The following is a 16843-nucleotide window of genomic DNA, read 5'->3' as shown; positions in this document are numbered from 1 at the left end:
AATTTCTTTGGTATGAGCTTTCGTGTGCATGCACACTTCTTCAGATACAGATTTTCGTGCATGCACACGAAAGCTCATACCAAAATAAAACCTTAGTTCGTCTTTAAGGTGCTACTGAAGGAATTTTTTTATTTTGTTTCGACTCAGACCAACACGGCTACCTACCTGTAACCAATTTCTTTGGTTAAATATAGCCACAGGAGGAGGGGGCGAATTTGATCAGAGCAGAAAGTGGTGTTTCATTTTTATTTTTCCCAAAGGAGACCAGGGTGGCAAACACTTAAGTGATACAAAGTACAATTACAAAACCATATTGAAAACATTTAAAATCTGTTGGCGGTAAAACAAACCTTAGCTACAGCTCGTGGTTTGCCTGCAATGAGATAAACCATGAGCAGAGGATCGGATGTATCACTAAGCCGAACCATGACTTAGCTCACAGCAGCATGGCAGCAGCAAGGTTTGAAGAGGAGCAAAGCAGCCATAATCTTCTCTCCAGAAGCCATAATGCATTTGCTCATTCATGCTGAACCATAGTTTGGCATAGGGTTACGTGCACAAACTGGGTCACTGTCAGAGCGGCCAAAGCTGCTTCCTCCTGCCATTTTCACTTCCATCCTGAAAGATCAGCCCATCCTTGTCTTGCTGAGACAGTAAAAACCTACTCATCACCAGGTTGTTGGGAAGCAAGAGTGGGTGGAATGAGGGCTCCTTGGAGAAAGGACAGCCTACTACATGAGTCTCTCATTTCCTGTCTGATAGCTCAGTCAGTAGAGTAAAGGTAAAGGGACCCCTGACCATTAGGTCCAGTCGCGGACGACTCTGGGGTTGCGGCGCTTATCTCGCTTTACTGGTTGAGGGAGCCTGGCGTACAGCTTCCAGGTCATGTGGCCAGCATGACTAAGCCGCTTCTGGGTGAACCAGAGCTGCACATGAAAACGCCGTTTACCTTCCTGCCGGAGCGGTACCTATTTATCTACTTGCACTTTGACATGCTTTCAAACTGCTAGATTGGCAAGAGCAGGGACCGAACAATGGGAGCTCACCCCGTCGCAGGGATTCAAACCGCCAACCTTCTGATTGGCAAGCCTTTAATCCAGGGGTCAGCAAACTTTTTCAGCAGGGGGCCGGTCCACTGTCCCTCACACCTTGTGGGGGGCCGGACTATATATGAACGAATTCCTATGCCCCACAAATAACCCAGAGATGCATTTTAAATAAAAGGGCACATTCTACTCATGTAAAAACATGCTGATTCCTGGACCGTCTGTGGGCCGGATTGAGAAGGCGTTTGGGCCGCATCCAGCCCCCGGGCCTTAGTTTGGGGACCCCTGCTTTAATCTCAGGGAAGTGGGTTTGAGCCCAATGGGCAAAAAGATTCTTGCATTGCAGGGGATTGGACTAGATAGCCCTAGGGGTCTCTTCCAACTCTACAATCCTGATTCAGCTGACAGAATGGTTTGAAGGCACACGACGCAGCTCAGGGCCTGCCAGATGTTTGCTACTGAAGAACCCTAACAAAGTAAATGGCACTCTGCTCTGTTCTTCCCCATTTGCTTCTTGGCTTTTAAAAATCAGGTTTGGAGCTGACTGAAATAATCTGAACCACTTTCTGTTGTAGGGGCAAGATAAGTATGTGATGTTCTGCTGCAGAGGTGAGCTAGAATCCAAGAGCAGATGGAAAGCCCTGCTGGTGGCACTGAAGTCAAGCATTCCGCTTCCCATAGTGACCAACCGGTTAACTCCAAGAAATCCACAAGGAAGACATGAGGGAAATGATGCTCTCCTGCTATCACCCCCTAGAAGCAGGTAGTCAGTGGCTTCCTGAACATGAAGGTTCCATATCACCCTCTTGAATAACAGCCATTGACAGACCACCTCTCCATTATTTTATCTAGCCCAAGCCCCTCTTCTTGCTGAAATGTATTTGTGGTTCTTTGGCAAATACGACAATTTATTTTGGGGAAATCTCTTTGCCCTGTTCTCTGCCTAGATAGCTGGCATTCTAGTGCCATCTTCTGGACAGTCAATAATAGCAGTTTGCTTCATTAGCCACAAAGGCACAGAAGACAAGATTCTCAGTGGTATGTTTTTCTCATACACAAATGTTCTGGGATTTTCTACGCTAATGCTAGACACCTTACATGTGAAATAAAAAAATTCCTTCAGTAGCACCTTAAAGACCAACTAAGTTTATATTTTGGTATGAGCTTTCGTGTGCATGCACACTTCTTCAGATACACATATCTGAAGAAGTGTGCATGCACACGAAAGCTCATACCAAAATATAAACTTAGTTGGTCTTTAAGGTGCTACTGAAGGAATTTTTTTATTTTGCTTCGACTCAGACCAACACGACTACCTACCTGTAACCTTACATGTGGTTTTGAACATCATGAAAAAAGACTGCTCCATCCCCAGTTTCCTCCCCTTGTGCTTTAAAGACTGTAAGACGCCTTGCTTTTCCATTTTTAAATGGCACCTGTTAAATCAATAGCCATGGTGTAAAAGTAAGTGATAGGGAAGAACTATTTGACCCTACATTTTTATAACACCAATGCTGGCTGTTGGAATGCAATTAACACATTGAATATAGGGGATTATGTGCAATTATTAATTTAAAAAATAGCACTTAGGGGTGTTTATTCTAAGTGCTACGTAAGATACTCTCTGGTGGCAGCCCGGTATCCAAAGGACTTCATTGTCTCAGTCTTCACAACCAGCGTAGTACGTCAGTGTTATGAGCCCCACATTGTAAACGAAACGCTAGGATCAGTTTATCCTAACCTCACAGGCAAGATGACATTTGAGCTGCCTGCCTCCTGGGTCACAGCTCGGTCCCTCTGCCTCTATATTCCCATTACCATTAAATTGAAGGTGTTCAAAAATAATGATTGCCAGAAAGAAGACTGATCATCGAGTCTATAGAGCGATTTCACACCATCCCGTTGTTATACTACATTATTTTTGGAAGGACATTTTAAGCACAAGACGCAATAAGTTTGTTTGACTTTTATTATCATTTCAATAAGCCTTTAAGCACCCAACCTTAATAATGCACCTGCGGAATTTGGATTTATTCACTTAACATATATAAATAATGATACATTTGCAAAATAAGAATGCTGTCTTTAAATCCATGAAACAGACAAATGAATGCATTTTTTCTGAAAACGAACAAATATGTGGGGCTTCTCAAAACATTATTGCAAGAGCAGAATAATTAGTAAAAAACAAAACAAAATACTATTTCTACAACATTTAATTATCATCTGCCTCAAGATTTATATTGTTGCCAAACTTTGCATAAAGCTGGACTTTGAGGTCTGATAATATTCTCTGGATGGATTCTACTCGTGACTCCAAAGCGCCAATTTCTTCCTGCAGGTTTTTCTGAGAAAAAGAAGCAAGAAAAAGTAACAACCCCAAACAAATCATAAAAAAACCACAACTGCCCTAACATCCAGTTCTCAGAAGAAACCTATAGATTTTCTACATGACCAGCTATTATAAATGACAAGGCACTGTAAACAAGCTTTTTGGAAACACATTAATCAGGCTTAGGGGTTTAGAAAAATATTTTTTTGTAAAAATCAGAATCAGAGGGAAAGCTTCCTAATCTGTCCAAGTATAGAGCTTTTTAGAATAAAGCAGAAGAAAGATCTGTGCAGCTGCTTGGAAAACAAGATCAGGTTGGACAGAATGGGAAACTGTGGTTTAACGAACTCCAGGAGTCTGGCATTAAGGCATGAGTCAGGAGGGAGAAGGAAAGAAGGTGGTACTCATTATTGATCTAATAAACAATGGTTTATAAGACCAAGACCAATGCATTTCAAGTGATCCTAAATGAAATCTGATGAGCTTCATGAAAATCAGTTTCAGCCAGTTTTGACCACTATTCTAATTATAACTTTTTTCAAGGTAGGGAGAACATAGCTGATTGTATCCCAGAGTTAATCAAATTGGGGGCTGCAGAAGCTGCCTTCCCCATCCTCTCCTGCCCATGGCAAACCCCAGCCTCCACAAAATTTGGGGGAATTCACCTTCCTGCACCATAGCCCACCTCCACGAGCAGGTCTACCAGCCCCCAGTGGAGTATTTTCAAAGATCAGGAGGCTCCTGGTGTGTGTGTGTGTGTGTGTGTGTGTGTGTGTGTGTGTGTGTGTGTGAAAGTCAGCTTCCACTAGCATCATTAGGCACTCCTTACTCTGGATCCAATCCAGCGAGTTTTATACTTAAACCAGGAGCATATATGTTACAGGTAGGTAGCCGTGTTGGTCTGACGTAGTCCGGGGGGGGGGGGGGAATCCTTCCAGAGACCAACTAAGTTTGTCATAGGTATGAGCTTTTGTGTGCTACTGGAAGGAATTTTGTTTGTTTGTTTGTTCAGGAGCATATATATTAACGATAAATAAGAAGGCAAATGTATCAATGTCCCACTGAAAGCTATACATATGAGGTGTTAAGCACTGGAGTTCAGGGCCACTAAGTTTTTCCAAATCCTGCAAACCTAGTTTTCCATAAGGTGGTAAACCTGTGACAGTACCACTTTAAACTGCAAATAGGGGCTCCCAATAATGATCTTCCATGTGAAAATATTGCCTCTCCCAGCCTTACCAGGAGATGTCAGAGAACGAATCCGGGACCTTTTGCATGCAAAACAGATGTTCTAATGTGGAGCTATGTCCCTTCCACCTTTGCAATGGAGTGACACATTCAAGATGCCAGCTTAACACATCAGTGGCGACTAGACTCACAACCTCTATCAGTACTGTATCAGTACTGGGGGAAATGGCTTATCAGGTGCCAAGGAACAGCGCTGGCAACCAGTTGGAGGGGCCCTGCCCCATCCACCTCAGCATCTGCCTGCTGGGCCTTTCAGGATAGCCTTACCAAGCAGTGGCATGGATGGGCATCACTCTGGAGAAATGAAGGTGGCAGGCTGCTGCAGCCTCTTCACAGCACCAGACTGAGCACTACCAGCCTACTGCCCTAGTGAAAATGTGTAAAGAAAAAAGAAAAAGAGACGCCGGCAACCCGTGTCAGGCCAGAGGGCCCTCCGAGGCACATGAGCCCTGGCATTTCATAGGAAGTTGCCATACATTATGACAGACCATTGGCCCATCTACCTTTATGCTGTCAATACTGACTGGTAGCATTTCAGACAGGGCTCTCTCCCAGTCCTAACTGAAGATGCCAGAGACTGAATCTGGGACTTGCATGCAAAACTGATGCTGTGCTCTGAGCTGTATGCATGTCAGCTTCTGATACCAGGCCCAACTTCCTATAAGGAAGCTCCCCATCTTGCTACATTGGTGGGGCAGAATGGGGGCAAACCGGCCTGTTAATATGGATGCTGTGTCTGTCCTATGCAGAAAACCTACACAGCAGAAATGAAGGCAGCCCTGTTTAGGGAGGCTTTTAATGTTTAATAGATTACTGTATTTTATTTTTCTGTTGGAAGCCACCCAGAGTGGCTGGGGAAACCCAACCAGATGGGTGGGGTATAAATAATGAATATTATTATTATTATTATTATTATTATTATTATTATTATTATTCTATTTAAAATTATTTAGTATAGTAACAAACAGAGAGAAGAGGATAGAGAGGGAAAGAGAGAGAGAGAGAGAAGACTCTTATCAGGTTTTCATCTGCTAGACTCAATGATGCTTCACACACAAACATTTTTTGCTGCATCTCTGAGAGGACCCACAGAAGATCCACAATGAATAAGCACCAACCTTTGCTTCTTCCAGCATCTCTTCTGTTTCTTCCTGTGGGTGGCTAATGAAGACATCTCCAATTTGATAAGGTATCAGTAGTGAATCGTCGTCAAGCATCATGAGGTCATCACATGCGTCTTGCAAGTTCTGAAGCTGTTTCTGTGATCAAGAGATCAGTAACTCTCTCAGCCGGTTACTAGTAACATAGTAAAAACTGTAACCTACTAATTTCAGCATGCCTGAAGAGTTGTGTGCATATGTGCTTCCTAGTGAGCACCAGAAAAACATTAATCACAACTTTGATTTTTGATTTGACTAGAATGCATTTTCAGTTGCCCAGTTTGACTTGCACTGTGTCCATTCATTCTGCTACTAAAATTAGATAAACAATGCATTTCCAAAGAAGTGTGGAAAAATATAACATTTCCCACCTCATATCACTGGACGTTCCACTCAGTTAAATGGGACCTTCTACACCGCTAGATGTGCTTAGGATTGCATACAGTTAACAGATTCCCATCCAGAGGCTTTATAGTAAGGGTACCTTTTTATCCTCTATCTCTTCTTTCAGTTCTGTCATTCTGCTGGTGTTTCTCGCAAACTTGTTGATTTTCTGTTGATCCTCAAAGGTAACGTTGACATCGTCTGCTGCCTGGAAAAGACCAGCAGAAACAGGGAGAGCTCAACACACATAACACACAAGACAATAATATGAGTTTTCAGTCCAATTATGGAACACAGTGTGCTCACCATTAAAGTTTCTGCTTTAGATTAGCTAGTCAGCATATCCACATTTTACCAGCATTGTTTTCCAAAGGATTTCAAACCAGCTGGCTACTCAACAGGAGCAAGACCAGGAAGGAAACGGACGCACATTAACAAGAAGCATGAGGACATCTGCAGACAAACTCCTTGGGACATTAGCATAGACAAAGTAACCATAGGAAATACCTGATATCACAAAGGAGCCAGTGTGGTATGCTGGCTAGTGTTGTATTAGGTCCTGAGAGACCCGAGTTCAAAACCACACTTGGATGTAAAGTTCACTGGCTGGCCATGGGTCAATCACTGTCTCTCAACAGTATTGTTGTGGGAGAGAGAACCACATACCACTGCCTTGAGTGCCTTGGAAATGAATGTAACGTTGGAACTGTGGAGGAGTGATTTGTCTGGATCCAACAGTAGTAAATAGATAAAATAAACAAAGCCTTATCGTTTATAATGCCCTTTGCATAATTGTACAATAATCAAGATGTTCAATGCTGTCACATGTGGATTGAATTGACACGACAGATTTCTATGTATTAACTGCATGTATTAATTGGCTTACCAATGCAGGGATACGTCTTTTCAACTCTTATTTACTGTGAATGGTCACTGCTAATATTATAATTAGAACTGTCTATACTTTTCTGCATTGCATGTCTTGTCTGATCACACTAAATCCCAACACAAACACACACACAAACACACACACACACACAAAAATGTACCCACAACTCAGGACAACACTTCATGTATCTGATAAAGTGGACTGTAGCCTGCATGCCATAATAAATTTTGGAGTCTTTTGTTGTTTTTGCAGCAAGAGACTAACATAGGTGCCCCTCCGGAAAGCCCTTAAAATGTGCAAAACACACACCACCCATAACTCAACAAGTATGTCCAAAAGACCAGATTCTTTGTAGGGTGAACACCAGCCTGCTTGTTAAATTCCTGTTAAATTTATTGAGACTTTCTTCCAAGGAAAAATTCACAGGATGAGGCAGCGAGTCTTACAATGGGATCTGTGTGTAGGTACAGTGGAACCTCAGGTTGCGAATGTGATCCATGCGGGAAGCACATTCGCAACCCGCAGCGCTGTGTCTGCGCATGCGCATGCGCGTGACGCGATTCAGCGCTTCTGCGCATGCACAAAGCGTGATTTAGTGCTTTTGTGCATGCGCTTAAACCCGGAAGTAACCCATTACGGTACTTCTGGGTTCGGCGCATCCGTAACCCAAAAACGCACAACCCGCAGTGATCGCAACCCGAGGTATGATTCTACCATAGAACAGATTTAGCTAAAGCACATTTGGCAACATTTACTATCTGGATCCCCTTCATGGATCAATGCCTTGTCGTGGTGAAGGGGCTTGAATAACTCAGAGAAGCTATGAGCTATGCCATGCAGGGCCACCCAAGATGGACAGGTCATAGTGGAGAGTTTTGACTAAACGTGATCCACCTGGAGAAGGAACTGGCAAGCCACTCCAGTATCCCTGCCAAGAAAACTCCATGGACAAAGACAACAGGCATATAAAAGTTATGACGCTGGAAGATGAGCCCCTCAGGTCGGAAGGCGTCCAACATGCTACTGAGGAAGAGCGGAGGACAAGTACAAGTAGATTCAGAGCTGATGAAGCGGCTGGGCCAAAGCCGAAAGGACGCTCAGTTGCGGATATGCCTGGAAGCGAAAGGAAAGTCCGATGCTGTAAAGAAAAATATTGCATAGGAACCTGGAATGTAAGAACCATGAGTGGAGGTAAGCTGGATGTGGTCAAAAATGAGATGACAAGAATAAATATCGACATCCTGGGCATCAGTGAACTAAAATGGAAGGGAATGGGCGAATTCAGTTCGGATGACTATCATATCTACTACTGTGGGCAAGAATCCTGTAGCAGAAATGGAGTGGCCCTCATAGTCAACAAAAGAGTGGCAAAAGCTGTAATGGGATGCAATCTCAAAAATGACAGAATGATCTCGATACGAATCCAAGGCAGACCTTTTAACATCACAGTAATCCAAGTTTATGCACCAACTACCGGTGCTGAAGAAAGTGAAATTGACCAATTCTATGAAGACCTACAACACCTTCTAGAAATGACACCAAAGAAGGATGTTCTTCTCATTACAGGGGACTGGAATGCTAAAGTAGGGAATCAAGAGATAAAAGGAACAACTGGCAAGTTTGGCCTTGGAGTTCAAAATGAAGCAGGGCAAAGGCTAATAGAGTTCTGTCAAGAGAACAAGCTGGTCATCACAAACACTCTATTCCAACAACACAAGAGACGACTCTACACATGGATATCACCAAATGGACAGCATCGAAATCAGATTGATTATATTCTCTGCAGCCAAAGATGGAGAAGCTCCATACAGTCAGCAAAAACAAGACCTGGAGCTGACTGTAACTCAGATCATCAGCTTCTTATAGCAAAATTCCAGCTTAAACTGAAGAAAGTAGGAAAAACCACTGGGCCAGTAAGATACAATCTGAATCAAATCCCTTATGAATACACAGTGGAAGTGAGGAACAGGTTTAAGGATTTAGATTTGGTGGACAGAGTGCCTGAAGAACTATGGATGGAGGCTCGTAACATTATACAGGAGGCAGCAATGAAAACCATCCCAAGGAAAAGGAAATGCAAGAAAGCAAAATGGCTGTCCAACGAGGCCTTACAAATAGCGGAGGAGAGGAGGCAAGCAAAATGCAAGGGAGATAGGGAAAGATACAGGAAACTGAATGCAGATTTCCAAAAAACAGCAAGGAGAGACAAGAGGGTCTTCTTAAATGAGCAATGCAAAGAAATAGAGGAAAACAATAGAATGGGGAAAACCAGAGATCTGTTCAAGAAAATTGGAGATATGAAAGGAACATTTCGTACAAAGATTACCATAATCAAGGACAAAAGTGGTAAGGACCTAACAGAAGCAGAAGACATCAAGAAGAGGTGGCAAGAATACACAGAGGAATTATACCAGAAAGATATGGAGGTCTCGTACACCTCAGGTAGTGTGGTTGCTGACCTTGAGCCAGACATCTTGGAGAGTGAAGTCAAATGGGCCTTAGAAAGCATTGCTAATAACAAGGCCAGTGGAAGTGATGATATTCCAGCTGAACTGTTTAAAATTTTAAAAGATGATGCTGTTAAGGTGCTACACCCAATATGCCAGCAAGTTTGGAAAACTCAGCAATGGCCAGAGGATTGGAGAAGATCAGTCTACATCCCAATTCCAAAGAAGGGCAGTGCCAAAGAATGCTGCAACTACCGCACAATTGCGCTCATTTCACACGCTAGCAAGGTTATGCTTAAAATTCTACAAGGCAGGCTTAGGCAGTATGTGGACCGAGAACTCCCAGAAGTGCAAGCTGGATTTCGAAAGGGCAGAGGAACCAGAGACCAAATAGCAAACATGCGCTGGATTATGGAGAAAGCTAGAGAGTTCCAGAAAAACGTCTACTTCTGCTTCATTGACTATGCAAAAGCCTTTGACTGTGTCGACCACAGCAAACTATGGCAAGTTCTTAAAGAAATGGGAGTGCCTGATCACCTCATCTGTCTCCTGAGAAATCTCTATGTGGGACAAGAAGCTACAGTTAGAACTGGATATGGAACAACTGATTGGTTCAAAATTGGGAAAGGAGTACGACAAGGTTGTATATTGTCTCCCTGCTTATTTAACTTATATGCAGAATTCATCATGCGAAAGGCTGGACTAGATGAATCCCAAGACGGAATTAAGATTGCTGGAAGAAATATCAACAACCTCAGATATGCAGATGACACAACCTTGATGGCAGAAAGCGAGGAGGAATTAAAGAACCTTTTAATGAGGGTGAAAGAGGAGAGCGCAAAATATGGTCTGAAGCTCAACATCAAAAAAACCAAGATCATGGCCACTGGTCCCATCACCTCCTGGCAAATAGAAGGGGAAGAAATGGAGGCAGTGAGAGATTTTACTTTCTTGGGCTCCTTGATCACTGCAGATGGTGACAGCAGTCACGAAATTAAAAGACGCCTGCTTCTTGGGAGAAAAGCAATGACAAACCTAGACAGCATCTTAAAAAGCAGAGACATCACCTTGCCGACAAAGGTCCGTATAGTTAAAGCTATGGTTTTCCCAGTAGTGATGTATGGAAGTGAGAGTTGGACCATAAAGAAGGCTGATCGCCGAAGAATTGATGCTTTTGAATTGTGGTGCTGGAGGAGACTCTTGAGAGTCCCATGGACTGCAAGAAGATCAAACCTATCCATTCTTAAGGAAATCAGCCCTGAGTGCTCCCTGGAAGGACGGATCGTGAAGCTGAGGCTCCAATACTTTGGCCACCTCATGAGAAGAGAAGAATCCTTGGAAAAGACCCTGATGTTGGGAAAGATTGAGGGCACTAGGAGAAGGGGACGACAGAGGACAAGATGGTTGGACAGTGTTCTCGAAGCTACGAACATGAGTTTGACCAAACTGCGGGAGGCAGTGCAAGACAGGAGTGCCTGGCGTGCTATGGTCCATGGGGTCACGAAGAGTCGGACACGACTAAACGACTAAACAACAACTATCTGGATAGATGGATAAATGTAAGGTTCTGCACTAAGGCAGGAAGAACCAGCTCCACAAATATAAGGTGGGAAACACCTAGACTGCTAACAGTACATGGGAAAAGGACCTAGGGTCTTGGTGGAACACAAGCTTAACATGAGGCAACAGTGTGATGCAGCAGCAAAAAATGCTAATGCTATTCTAGGCTGCATCAACAGAAGTATAGTGTCCAGATCAAGGGAAGTAGTTGTTGTTGTTTAGTTGTTTAGTCGTGTCCAATTCTTCGTGACCCCATCGACCAGAGCACGCCAGGCACTCCTGTCTTCCACTGCCTCCCACAGTTTGGTCAAACTCATGTTGGTAGCTTTGAGAACACTGTCCAAGCATCTCGTCCTCTGTCGTCCCCTTCTCCTTGTGCCCTCCATCTTTCCCAGCAATACTTTGGCCACCTCACGAGAAGAGAAGACTCCCTGGAAAAGACCCTGATGCTGGGACACTTGGAATACTGTGTCCAATTCTGGGAACTACAATTTAAGAAGGATGTTGACAAGCTAGAACGTTTCCAACTAGTAGTTCCTGTCCTGGTTTGTTAACTGCCTTACTTTAACTGTTGTAAGGGTCCTATGCCCTTTTGAAATGTGTTTTTTTTGGGGGGGGGTGTTTATATTTTGATTATTTATATCGTGGTTTTATATTTTGATTTTATTCTGTGAAGCCCCCTGAGACCTCTGGGTATAGGGCGGTATATAAATTCAATTAATTATAATAATAAATGCAGAGGAGGGAACCAAGAAAATCAAGAGCCTGAAAAACCAAGCCTTATGAGGAACGGTTGAAGAAGCTGGGTATGTTTAGCCTGTAAAAGAGGAGACTGAGAGGAGATAGCCATCTTCAAATATCTCAAGGGCAGTCACGTGGAAGGAGGGAGCAGGCTTGTTTCCTCCTGCTCCGGAGGGTAGGACTCGAACCCGTGGCTTCAAGTTGCAAAAAGGGAGATCCCGACTCAAACTTCAGGAAGAGCTTTCTGACAGTAAGATCTGTTCAGCAGTGGGACGGTCTCCCTCAGGAGGTGGTGGACTCTCCTTCCTTGGAGGGTTTGTAAGCAGAGGCTGGATGGCCATGGATGCTTTAACTGAGATTCCCGCCTCGCAGGGGGTTGGGCTAGATGAACACCAGGTATCCCCTCCAACTCTAAGATTCTATGTTTGGTCTCGGAGCGACTTCGGGCCAAAGATGGTCATTTTGGTGGAGGGGGGAGGCTGAGCCTCAAGGCTTCCCGGCCCCGCCGCCTCGCCTGGGCCCCCTCAGCCTCCCTTCACAAGGGAGCCGAGACCAGGGGCCACAACCGGAGGTGCCTCCGGAGGCGCCACAGTCGCTCCCTTCCCGGCCTCCCTTCAGCTCACTTACCGCTTTCTTCATGGTGGCCGCCATCTTGGGGACTGAACTACTTCCTCTCCTCTGGAGGGGGCAGGGGGTTCCCCCACTCGGCTCTCCTCCAACCCGGTTTTTGTTTTGTTTTTTTTCCCTGAGGGAAAAATAAAATATACCCCCCCCCCGGCGTTATTTTGTTTCCTGGAGGGGAATTTCGCTCCCTCTACTCAAGCTTTTCAGGTGGTACCACCACCCCCCTCTCTGCAGCAGATGTTGGTATCGCCCGGCTTAAAAGGAGCGGCGGAGGGAGGAGACGAATGCCGATCGGCCGGTAAATCGAGGAGGGAAAACGCATGCGCCCAATAGATCCGGTTGCCACGCGCGGCGAGAGCCAGCAGGTGGCAGAGCGGACACGGGGAAGGGTTTGGGATTTTGCAGGTTGGCGCGGGAATCTGCCGCGCTCCAGATGTTGCTCCCAGCATCCCTGACCTTGGGCCATCCTGGCAGGGGTTGACCGTTGATGGAACTTGGTTCTGATTTAAATTAAATTCCTAGATGTGCATCTATTCCTATAAATTAAGGTCTCCCTGTAGCATGCACAACACTTTTTGTGCAACACTTGTACTGTATGTCTTCTTGCATCCTCTGTGTTGGTCGCGATTTTTTTTTTTTTTTGGAGGGGGGAGGTCACAGACACATTGTTTATTTTATTTATTCACTTTATTCAATTCATAATACGTAAGTGGTGTCTGATACCTAGCTGAGATTGAAGCTCATTGAACTCAGCAGGCCTTTATTATTTTTAAAAAAACATACATGCACAAGTTTGAGCTATGAATCAATAAAAATGCAGAATCAAAATACTAAAATAGACTACAGAGCAGTGGAATTATAGGGGGGGCGTTGTTGAGCGAAAGATAAGAACGCTGCTTTTCCCTATAGGTGAGAATGCAACAAGAGATCTATGTAGCTGGAATGAAGCCACTTGCTTCAATGGCGGAAACTTCCAGATTTCCTGACTCACTTATAGATAGGCAAAAAAACCCTAGTTCCCTTTTTGCTGCATAGACAGGCAGAGATCTCTGAGTTGCAACCTGGGCCTCTGTCCCCTCTGAAGATCTTAATTAAACATAACAATTGTATTTATATAGTATAGAATGGTGCTCCCTCCACAATTTTGGTGGGGGTTATAACTCTAATCCAGTTTCGACATTCACTTTGTTTTACCAACTAGTTCTGTATTCCACAATGGGGAGCGGAGAGAAAAAAATCACGTCAAGCAATAACATTTCACAAAGGCAGCTGCGAGAGACATGTTGTGCCACCAAGCCCTATTTTCCTCTCATTTGAGCCTCAAGCTTTAGGGGAGGGGGAGGGGAGACAAGGTGTGGCTCTGGCTGTGCTGGATGAGCTCACAGCCTTGGCACGGACTTTAGAGCAAATTGGGGAGATCAAAGCATTCTTTAGCAGCAGCATTTCCCTTAAGTTGGATGGAGTCCAGATACCTGCACCCCTTTGGCATCGCATACCTTTGCTGGCTACCTCTTTTAGACTCTGCGCCAATGCCCAAATGAACCCTGTGGGTAGAGACCATGAAACACATGCAGCTGGCTCCTTAATACTCATAAGGAGAGCTCTGCTGGATCACGCCAAAGGGCCATCCAATCCAGTATCCTGTTCTTACAGTGGCCAACCAGATGTCTGCAGGAAGCCCATTAAGTATGAACCCAACTGCAGTCTGCAGCAGGGGTTCATTCAGAAGTGTACTGCCTCCAACAGCAAGCTCTGGTGTTAAGAGGATCTGGTTTATACTTTCCCGGTTTGTCAGGAAACAAGGTCTTTGCAAAATTGATGAAGATAATGAATTCCATGACTAGGAAACATTCCATGCATGGGGATTCACTGTCCGAATTAATTCCATTTCGAAGAGAGACTGGGCGTATTTCTTTGGCTTCATTATGCCCACACATTCACCCAGGAGGTCGACGCCTGGGAAAATATAAACAGTTGCTCCACCAGGGAACTTTGTGTTCTCCCAGCCTCAGTGATGTGGAAAGAAAATGGGCCAGCAATTTGATCGGAGTTGCAGAACCAGTATTTTGCCTCATTTTGATAATTTTGTGTTATGTTGAATTACACTGGCTTTTAGTAAATGTTTTGAAACAACTGGGTTTTTTAAAGAGATTTTTGCGGCGTCTTTTCGTATGATCTTCCGTTGTACTTTATAATGTGTTCCACATGTGACATATAAACCAATTTAGGAAGGTTTTTTTTTCTTGAAAAGCCATATGCAAATACATTTGAATAAACAAGGTAGCAGCAGCTATGGAACTCGGTAGGATTTACTCATGGTAGGGCACCTGACTCGTATGCAAAGACCGCTGGTTCAATCCCTGGCACCTCAAGGTACAGACCCGCTGCATGAAACCCTGGAAAACTGCTGCCGGTCAGTGTAGACAATACTGAGCTATATGGTCTGCTTCCATATAAAGCAGATTCCGATGATCCTGATACACTGTGATACCGCGATGGTTCATTTACACAATGGCAATAAATGCCTTTTTGAAAGTGCATCTAACATTCTAACCACCAGGCCACACCAGCTGGTCACAAATAGGCAACAGCCGGAGCTTATTAAGTCCAGGAGAATTGCAAAGGGAGAACAGAAAAACAGGTTGCTGAGTCCAAGAGCTGGTCCTTCTTTGACTGTTCCAAGGTGACTTTCTGCCCTCTGACGATGACATGTGTTACAAAAGAGCAGCACGGCCGAGCTTCTTTGTAGGTGGCCTGATAAACATTGTTCTCTGTTTTTCCCAGCAGGAAACACCACGTACGGTAGCATTGTGGATAGAGTCTTATTGCACTTGGAGCAAGAACATCAGAGGGTCAAACCAAAGGGCCAGAGTAAAATGCAAGTATTAATGTGTAGGCAAACAGGAGAGCTTCCACACTGCACAACAGAGGAATCCTAAGCAGCAGTTGCACTAGTGGAAATTTATTGCTCACCAAATCCCACCATCTATTGTGCAATAAAATCGCCAACAAACTGTGCAAAACATTTCACCAGCAGGACAAGCATACCACCAAATGGCTTTATCTTGGTGCTACATTGGCTACAACCCCATGTTTCACTGGTACTATGCCAAAACTTGTATTTCAATTTTTGAAAGTGTTTTTTCCCCCTTAGAAAAAGGATTCCATTCTTCTCTCTCCTTCCAGGGCACTTAAGAATTTCTTTGGAATGTATGTGGGTGCAGGCTTTCCAGCTTCCCTTGTTATTGGCTCAGCCTGTTGTGTGTGTGTGTGTGTGTTTCCTTCCAGTAAACATTTCCCCTACACTCTGCAGCCTCCCTAGCTGCTGACACTTCCAAATGCCCCCCTCCGGAGTTTAACTGAGGAGCGGGCACCCAGGAAGGCTGCAGAGTGCAGGTGGCACAATTTGTAACATTAGTGAAATGACACCCATAGACATTCCTCAGCCATGTCAAAGTAAGGGTATTTCTTCCTCTCCTTTGGTAATACTGTATTCTAATGCAATTTCACTAACTGATGAAATATGGTCTAAACTTAATTACAGGAGATGTTGTTGTTTTTTGCAAATGACTACAAGTCACACCTCTGATATACTTAATAGTTTTTTTAAAACAAAAACAAAAAACAATTTTTTGCAAAGGTGAATGAGTTGCTTCCTCTTCTCCAAAGGGAATTACCCTAGGTGGGTTCTTTCTCCCAGAGACCCAATGACGTCCACATATGAATAGTCCCTGCTGTGTCTGAGTCAAAGAGAATTTCAGATAATAATAATAAAAAAGTTTGTTGTGAAGGTTAGGATGGCTTTACAGCTTGACAAAGAACTCTTTCCCCCGCATGCACAGGCAAGACTGGTCCTGGGTACGTGTTGCTGAGACGGAGAATCATTTTAACTCCTTGGCCTTTAAAAGTGAAAGCCGTGTCCTTGGCACAATCAGATGAACTCTCTGAACTCGCTGTCCTTTACTGCAAGGAGGCGGCTGGCTGCTTTGAAGTTGTGTGGGATGCCTTCCTGGTTTTTCTGCTTCTTTCCACAAATGTGAACAATGTCATGCTTGCATAACAATAGAATCATCGCAGTGGCAATCCCACAAAATCCAGCACAATCAGGGGTCCCTTAAGAAGACCAATGCAGCTGCATTTCACAGTTGGTGTTGCTCACGGATTCTTGCTAAGTCATCCTTACAGCTAACCTCCTTGAGGATATATGGTTATGGAGGAATTTTTTTCATAGACAACTGAAGGCAGCTTTTAATGCTTAATCCCCCCCCCACACACACACACAAACACTATTTTTGTTGGAAGCCACCCAGAGTGGCTGGGACAACCTAGTCAGATGCATAGAGTATTATTATTATTATTATTATTATTATTATTATTATTATTATTATTATTATTATTAGTGTTAGAGAAAG

General features: G+C 44.1%; 1 protein-coding gene across 1 annotated transcript; it reads right to left on the bottom strand.

Annotated features, from left to right (window-relative positions):
- Nucleotides 1-2997: 2997 nt before the first annotated feature.
- PFDN4 (prefoldin subunit 4) lies at nt 2998-12521 on the bottom strand. The gene is made up of 4 exons (XM_035122848.2): nt 12435-12521; nt 6271-6378; nt 5745-5885; nt 2998-3393 (listed from the first exon to the last, which is right to left on the bottom strand). Exons 1-4 carry the CDS (start codon nt 12456-12458, stop codon nt 3262-3264), a joined length of 405 nt encoding a protein of 134 aa, XP_034978739.1. The 5' UTR covers nt 12459-12521; the 3' UTR covers nt 2998-3261.
- Between the last annotated feature and the right edge of the window lie 4322 nt (nt 12522-16843).

The sequence above is a fragment of the Zootoca vivipara genome, chromosome 7, assembly GCF_963506605.1.
Source record: "Zootoca vivipara chromosome 7, rZooViv1.1, whole genome shotgun sequence".
Taxonomy (NCBI): Eukaryota; Metazoa; Chordata; class Lepidosauria; order Squamata; family Lacertidae; genus Zootoca; species Zootoca vivipara.
Note: the sequence above shows the minus strand (reverse complement) of the source record. Positions and strands in the feature narration are given on the sequence as shown.

Bases quoted from the DNA above. Each gene is read 5' to 3' on its own strand.
- PFDN4 (XM_035122848.2), bottom strand. From the start codon at position 12,458: ATGGCGGCCACCATGAAGAAAGCG. The intron at 6,379-12,434 runs GTAAGTGAGCTG...GGTCTTTTCCAG, and splicing joins CGGCCACCATGAAGAAAGCG to GCAGCAGACGATGTCAACGT. The intron at 5,886-6,270 runs GTACCCTTACTA...TCTTGATCACAG, and splicing joins AAGAGATAGAGGATAAAAAG to AAACAGCTTCAGAACTTGCA.